The following is a 7,708-nucleotide window of genomic DNA, read 5'->3' on the forward strand; positions in this document are numbered from 1 at the left end:
AGGGGATGACCCAGGGTATGGCGACCAGGAGGCAGTGACAGGCTTATTCTTGGTGTTGTTTGCTTTATTTATGCAGGAGAAAGTCTTCCACGAGTCACTTTTAGTTAGATAAGGGACATTCATTGATAAACGATCCTGTCCTCTCAGAGGGTAAAATAGGAGAGACAGCATGCAACCATGAAAAATGTAAGTGTATGGAAATAGAGTAAACTTTAAAAAGATAGCTTTATTGAGGTGTAACTGATGTGCAACCAACTGCATATATTTAAAGGGTACAATTTTTATTAGCTGTGACATTATCACCACAATCGAGATGACGAAGAAACATTTCTGTCATCTTTCCACAGTTTCTTCGTGTCTCTCTCCACCCCTTTCCTCAGGCACCCATCTGCTTTTGGTCACTTTTGACAAAAAAGCTTAGGCAGTTTTCTAGAAGTTTATATAAATGGAATCATGTAACGTGTGCTCTTTTGTATCTGGCTTCTCTCATTCTGCGTGGCAATGCTGACATTCACCCACAACGCCGACGCACACCTTCATAATCCATTTCTCTTTACTCCGAAGTTTGGAAATCCCGGAATTTGCTTAGCCATTCACCTGTTGATGGATGCCTGGGTTATGTCCAGTTTTTGGTTATTGCAAATAAAGCTGCTGTGAACATTTATGTATAAGTCTCTGTAAGGATGTGTGCTTTCATTTCTCCCCTGTAGATACCTAGGAGTGGAAGGGCGAGATCATGTGGCAGATGTATGTTTAACATTTTGAGAAGCTACTAGACTGTTTTCCAGAGTAGTTCTATCTTGCATTCCCACCAGCATTGTATGGCACTTGCATTCAATAACAATTGGTGTGGTCAGTTTTTTAACTTCTGCCATTCTGATGGGTGTGTAGTGGTATCTCACGGTGATTTAATGAACATTTCTGTGGTAACTAATGACGCTCAGTATCTTTTAATGGTTTATTTGTTATCAATATCTTCTTTGATGAAACATCTCTTTAAATCTTTTGCTCATTTTTTGAAACCTGAGTTGTTTTGATAATCTTGAGTTGTAAGAATTCTTTACATATTTTGAATACAAGTCATTTGTCAATTTTGTAATTGACAAAAGTTTTCCTCCAGACTGTGGATTTTATTTTTAAATTTTATTTTAAAATTACAGTTTACATTCAGTATTATCTTTTTTATTAACAGTGTTTTTTAAAGTGTAAAGTTTTTATCTTGATGAGTCCAGATTGTCATTGTTTTATAGTTTATGCTTTTTTATGACCTGTTTAAAATCTTTTTTTTAACCCAAGGCCACTAAGATTTGCTTCCCTTTTCTTCCTGAAATTTTGTAGTTTTAATTTTTCATTTAAGTCTATAATCTACTTGGAGTTAATTTTTATCATGTTTTATGATGTAAGAGTTGAGCTTTGTTTACTTGGATAGCCAATTATATCCATACCATTTGTTGGAAAGATCACTCTTCTCTGATTGGATGACCTTGGCTTCTTTTTCAAATATCAATTGTCCAATATATATATATGGATCATTTCTGAATTGGTCAATACATCTGTGTTTGAGTACTGTAGCTTCATAATAAGCCTTGAAATGAGGTAGTGTCAGTCTTCCAACCCTGTTTTTTTCAAAGGACAGGATGATTACTAGACTAGTGTGATCACATTGTAAAGCATATGAATGTTGAATTGTTATACTGTACACCTGAAATCAATATAACATTATATACAACTACAGTTAAATAGTAATAAAAAAACCCATAAGCATAGTCTTTTACTTTCTGCTTTTTCCCCTCCCTGGAAGCACTCACCTCCATAGTTAGCTAGTTATTTTGGTACTTACTCAATGTTTCTAAATAACATGTTCATGCACTATTTTTTAATATTCAGTGTATATGTGATTATGAATCTTATTCAGAGATGCACCTTGTTTTATATTATCATTTGTTTCCCTTGCCTGTGCAGCTTTTTGTTTCCCTCTAGTTAATAATCATCTTCTTTTTAAAAAAGATTTATTTATTTATTTTGAGAGAGGGAAGGAAGGGAGAAAGAGAGAGAGAGAGAAACATCAATGTGCAGTTGCTGGGGGCCGTGGCCTGCAACCCAGGCATGTGCCCTGACTGAGAATCAAACCTGTGATGCTTTGGTTTGCAGCCTGCGCTCAATCCACAATAATCATCTTCTTGTTTAGTTATTTTTCTATGGACTTATTACTAGTTTAATTCTTGTTGATTGTTTACATCTCCCTTGAAGATGTTGAAATGTGCCAGTCATCCAGTTCCAGTTGCTGCAGCAGTCTCGCGCGGAGCATTCTGACCTACTCGAAGGTGTACCAGCTGCCTTCTGCGTGTAGCGTCAGGCATCAGCCTGAGGTCTCCCTCCCCCAGCTCCTTGGGGATTGCCATTCTTGTCTTTTCCTCCTGTGTTGACACCCGTGTTTCTTGCTTTTCTCCCTCTTTCTTGGTTTGCTCTCTTGTTTTGGTTGATCATACCTCCATAGAGCTTCCTGAGGAGGGGCACGTCGGGGTATCTGAAATGCCTTCATTCTACTCTAATGTTTAAGCAATAGTTTAGCTGAGTATAAATGACAAAAATGGACATCAGTTTTTCTAAGGAATTTTGAAGGCATTTTTTATTGTCTTTAAAAAGCTTTTAATTTTGAAATGATTTTAGATGGACAGAAGTGTTACATGCATTGTGCAAAGTTTTTGTATCCCCTTCACCCAGCTTCCCCTAATGCAGACATGTGCAGAATCATGGCACCTTTGTCAATGCTAGGGACTTAATATTGGTGCACTACTATTAACCCTACTACAGACTTCAGACCACAGACCAGCTTTCCCACTGATGTCCTTCGTATGTTCCAGCATCGATTCCAGGATACCAGGTTGTACTTAAGTCATCTCGTCTCCTTAATCTCCTCCAATCTGCTCATTCTTTACTTATTCTTAATAATGTCGACACTTTCGAAGAGTACTCGCCCCTGCATAGGGTTTGTCTGATGTTCTCTCGTGTGAAGACTTGGGTTTTGGATTTGGGGAAATAATACCAGAGGAGAAAGGGTCCTTCCTTTCCCATGGTATCAGGAGATGCGTGATATCAGCATGTCATTGCTGGAGATGCTAACTTCCATCTCTTGGTTAAGGTGGTATCGGATAGGTTTTTCCGCTGTCAGGTTACTTACTAATTTCCCTTCCTACTGAGCGAGTCATGGAGTCCAGCTAACACCGAAAGGGGGAAGGAGGGAACTAAGCTTCACTTCCTTGAAGGGGGAATATCAAATAATTTGGGAACGTATCTTAAAACTACCACAGCAGTTAATAAGTATTTGGGGGGAGATACTTTGAGGCTGTGGAAATATTCTTCTCCTTAAAGTTTTACCCACTAATGCTAACCTTCCTCACTGAGTCTCACCCTTGCTTTTCCTCTTCGAGTGTTGCTGTCGAGAAATCCAAAACTATCCTAAGAATTGGACTTTTCCTCTCAGGGGGTCTGTGCAATCTCTTCCTTCTTGCTTCTGTTCTGGAATTTCATAAAAATGTGCCACACTTTGGCAAGAGACTGCTTGTATCATCCTGAGCTCTCAGTGGGCCTTAAGTTTCTATCTGCAACTTAGGTACTTCCATTTGGGAGAAATTCATAACTTTAGAAGTTATTTTCTTTGTTTTTTTTCTTTCCCCTCTCTTTTTTGGAACTCTTAATATTTGTCTATTGGTCCTCTGAGACTGGTCCTCTAATGTTAAATAACCAATCAGGTGGTCCAATATTCAAGTGCATTTCCATTCCTTTATCTTTTTCTTCTGATTTACAGAATGTATCTCAACTTTGTCTTTCAACCCTTCTGTTAATTCTTTCACTCTGCTATCATATGTGTAATTTCTAAGGTTTAGTTTTTTTGGTTCTCTTAATATTTCCTTTGCTGGTATTGATTCCTTTTTTCATTTATCTTCTTTTATGTCTCTCTCTTTTAAAGGTTTCTAAGATTTTCTTTGTGCCTTATCTCTGTTTTCATTTTGGTAACTTTCCTTGGATGGTTTGTAATCTTGGCAACCTGCCCATATTAGTGTGGTTTGATTGGCAGTTCTGAGTACTAGGGTGGCATAGTGGCTGTGAGCTTCGTTATATGGTGATTACAGCCACTATGCCTTTGGCTACGTGGTTCCTCACGGAGTATCCGAGTTATGTCCTTCTGGACATGGCACATTCCTCAGGGAGGAGCTGTTCACGTTCCTGCTTGATTGTGAGGCCTGGCTACCAGCCTTGTGGAGACCCCCAATATCTGATACTCAGGTGCTCACTGAATCCTTCTGTTTAGAGCATCACCCCGCTGCCCTCAACTCTGCGTGGCGTTCTCCAGGTCAGAGATCTTGTGTTTTATTTCTCTGGGGGATCAGCCTGTAGTCTTTCGTCAGATAAGGGAGAGGGAGCACCTGGTCATGAGGAGAGGTGGAAGGAATCTGAGTACCCAACTGCTTTGTAAGCAGGCTTGCTATGAACTCTTCTTACGTTACTGCCCCCGCCCCACTTGCAGGAGTGCCCAGTGCCTCCGGAGCCTTTAGGGCTCTGCAGTGTAAGATAGGCCAGTTCCAGCTCACCCTACCGCTGACATGTGTTTCACTTTTTAAATACGTTAAGTGGCTTACTATTTTCCCATCTGCCTTCTATTCTCTGACATTTTGTCATTCTTCTGCCTTCTTCCATTCTCCTAGTTCCTACAGGTTAGTATTTTCTTAGAATAATTCTTTTCCTCTCCTTTTCATGGTGTCTCCGGAGGGAATGAAAGTAGATGTGTGTGTTCAGTCTGCTGGGGTTTGCCTGTCTTCCTCTCTCGCTTGCTTTCTCTCATTTCTTTCCTTTCTCCCTTCCTTCTTGCCTCTCTTAGAAAGTCATCCGAGGGCCAGATTCTGAAAGGGTCTTGTAGGCCATTGTAAGGACTTTGACTTTATCTTGTAGTGCAAATAGCTGCTGAGTTTAGCCTGCACTGGATCAAAGGCGGGGTCAGGAAGACCAGCTAGGAGACCATGGAAATAACCAAGCGCTTGGACCAAGCTCATTGTGCTACAGGTCTTTGTAAAAACATTTTGAAGGCTGGGAGGTCTTGTGCAAATGTCAGGTGTTATTGTGTTGTGCAAACATCTTGGTGTGGGAGACAGTTGAGTGCAGTGGGAATACATTAGAAACAAGGGGTTAGGTGTACACGTGGCAATGTGAAAACATGTAGAAACAACACTGGGTGAGAAAGTAGCAAACAGAATGAGACATAGGATAACATATAAGTAAATTAAAAATAAATGCCCAGAGAATGAAGTGACATGGAAAAAACATTGAAATACAAAGAACTGTATTAAACACATTAAAATGTTTGGGGAGGACAGTAGTGGCAGGGGGTATACGGGAAAAGGAAATAAATCACTAAACAAATAACATGAGGGAGGGGGCAGCTTTAGAATCCGGAGAGGACTGGGTTCAATCTTAGGGATGAAGTTATGTAACTTTTTGGAGCCTTAGTCTCACCTCTGTAAACTGGGGTAGTTGTGTCTAGTCAATTTGTTTGCCATGAAAATTATACGAGACCGTCTGTGTAATGTGCTTAGGAAAGTGTCTAGTGCACAGAATATTCTCAATGCATGTTAGATATTTTTCTCTTTCCTTCAACTGTTTGACTGTATAACTACTGAGACTCTACGGAGTGAAATGCTTGCTTGTGGGAAAGCACATGCTGGGTTCTGGTACTGCGAGGCGGGAACGTGGGGCCTGGCCTTCTTAGCGTGTGATCTCAATTCTTCCTTCCCTCTCCTCCCAATACAGGGCTTACCACCCAAACGATGGATGGCAGAAGTTACCCACCTGAGTTGCCCGGAGCCCGCCACGTTTGCTTTCTCCCCTGCGGCTCCTCGTTGGAGCTCCTTGCGGGAGATGTGGATCTCCAGCTTCGAACAGTCCAAGAAAGAGGCCCAGGCACTGAGGTGGCTGGTGGATAGGAATCAGAACTTTTCGGCTCAAGACTTTTGGGGCCTAGTATTCAAGGACTAATTTCCAAGAGTTTCAGAATGATATAGACTACAGAGTTCTTGAAGTTTATTTTCTAGGTTGCCTTAATATTTGAATACAACAGCTACTCTGTTGGCTGTCCTTTAGGATGAGCGTTGCCACAGTACTCATTGTGAGCCCTGGGAAATAATAGATGTGAATGACCCGTGGGGGTCACCTGTATATTTTTTTTTTGTATGGGAAAGGTAAATACAGTAGTCCTGTCTTATCTGTAGATTCGCTTTCCATGGTTTAAATTACCCACGATCAGTGCAGTCCAAAAATATTAACTGGAAAACCCAGAAATAAACAATTTGTGAGTTTTAAATTGCACGCTGTGTTGAGTAGCGTGATGAAATCTCGCGAGTCCCTCGTCCCTCTGGGAACATGCATCACCCCTTTCCCCAACATCTCTGCACCGTAGGTTCTCTCTGCTTGGTTAGTCACCCCTCACATAGTAGCCGAGACCGTTCAGTGATCAAATGGACTGTTGGGATGTCACAGTGGTTGCATTCAAGTCACCCTTCTTGTAGCTACTAATGTCTCCAGAGTGCGGGAGTGGCCCAAAGAGAAGCTGTGAAGTGCTACCTTGCAGTGAAAAGCTGGAAATGGTCAACGTATTCCCTTTTATCATCTCACATCCCAAGAAGGGCAAGTAAGTACAGCACAATAAGATATTTGAGGGAGAGAAACCACATTCACGTAGCTTTTATTACAGTATGTTGCTACAATCGTCCTATTTTATTACTAGCTATTATTGTTAGTCTCTTATAGTGCCTAATTTATAAATTAAACTCTATCATATGTATGCCTAGGGAAAAACAGTGCATGTAAGGTTTAGTACTATCCAGGGTTTCAGGCATCCACAGGGGGCCTTGGAATGTATCCCCGGTGGATAAGGAGTGACAACTGTGTTTCTCATGGTCACTGGTCACCTTCAGTTTATGTGGCTGGACCTACATACCTGCTGCCTCTTGTGGAAGTTTACCTAGTGTAGAATGAGTGCTTTCCTCACTGGAGGGAGACAGAGGATGTGGCGTTGGATTCTAAATACTCAGCTCACTATGTGCAGTTTATTGGTATTTGGCAAACCCCGTGTCCTGATTAGCATGAGCGTTAAATGCATCAGAACTTGGTAATGAGAGATCCCATCTGCTGGTTTACGGGGATGTGAGTAGTACAAGTTGTAAGAAGTTTATCCACCTGCTCTCCAAGTCAAAGGGGCATAATAGGTACATCTCTACCTGTTTCATGCTGTCAGTCACCTCCACAACCTTGCTTATTTGTGTTTTGCCCTGAGCCCTCCCTACAAGCTCCCCAGCTCCCCCATGGTGGAATGCCTTGAGAAAACATTTCTTCCTCTTGAGTGTTTTGGTCAGTGAGATGTTCCCCACTGTCCCTTCTACTGCTGAGCAGAATAATAATTGTATGATTCTGGCTGATCAGCCTGTACATGTTGATCACCGTGAGAGTGGGAGCGAATGCCCCCAGGAGCTCCAGATGTGCTGAAGCGGATTTGTCTTTTCTTAGGATGCTATGCATCCTGCAGTGGTGGGCAGCCTCATGGTTTGTGAACATTCCCTGTCGTTTCTGACCTGTCACAGACAAGGGCTTCTGCTGGAGCTCACGGTTTCCTAGGCAATGCTGAAGCCCGTGCCACCCCATGAGCCATGGCTTGGGT

At 41.6% G+C, this 7,708-nt stretch overlaps 1 protein-coding gene across 1 annotated transcript in view; it reads left to right on the forward strand.

Annotated features, from left to right (window-relative positions):
• The window catches only part of FUT10 (fucosyltransferase 10), a 62,805-nt gene extending 56,450 nt beyond the window's left edge, over nt 1-6,355 (forward strand). Inside the window, exon 5 of the mRNA XM_045821864.1 lies at nt 5,806-6,355. Coding sequence (XP_045677820.1) covers nt 5,806-6,030 — 225 coding nt within the window. The 3' untranslated portion in view covers nt 6,031-6,355. The remainder of the gene's footprint in view (nt 1-5,805) is intronic.
• Nucleotides 6,356-7,708: the final 1,353 nt, after the last annotated feature.

This window comes from Phyllostomus hastatus, unplaced genomic scaffold (genome assembly GCF_019186645.2).
Source record: "Phyllostomus hastatus isolate PE091 unplaced genomic scaffold, TTU_PhHast_1.1 phas_scaffold_46, whole genome shotgun sequence".
Taxonomy (NCBI): Eukaryota; Metazoa; Chordata; class Mammalia; order Chiroptera; family Phyllostomidae; genus Phyllostomus; species Phyllostomus hastatus.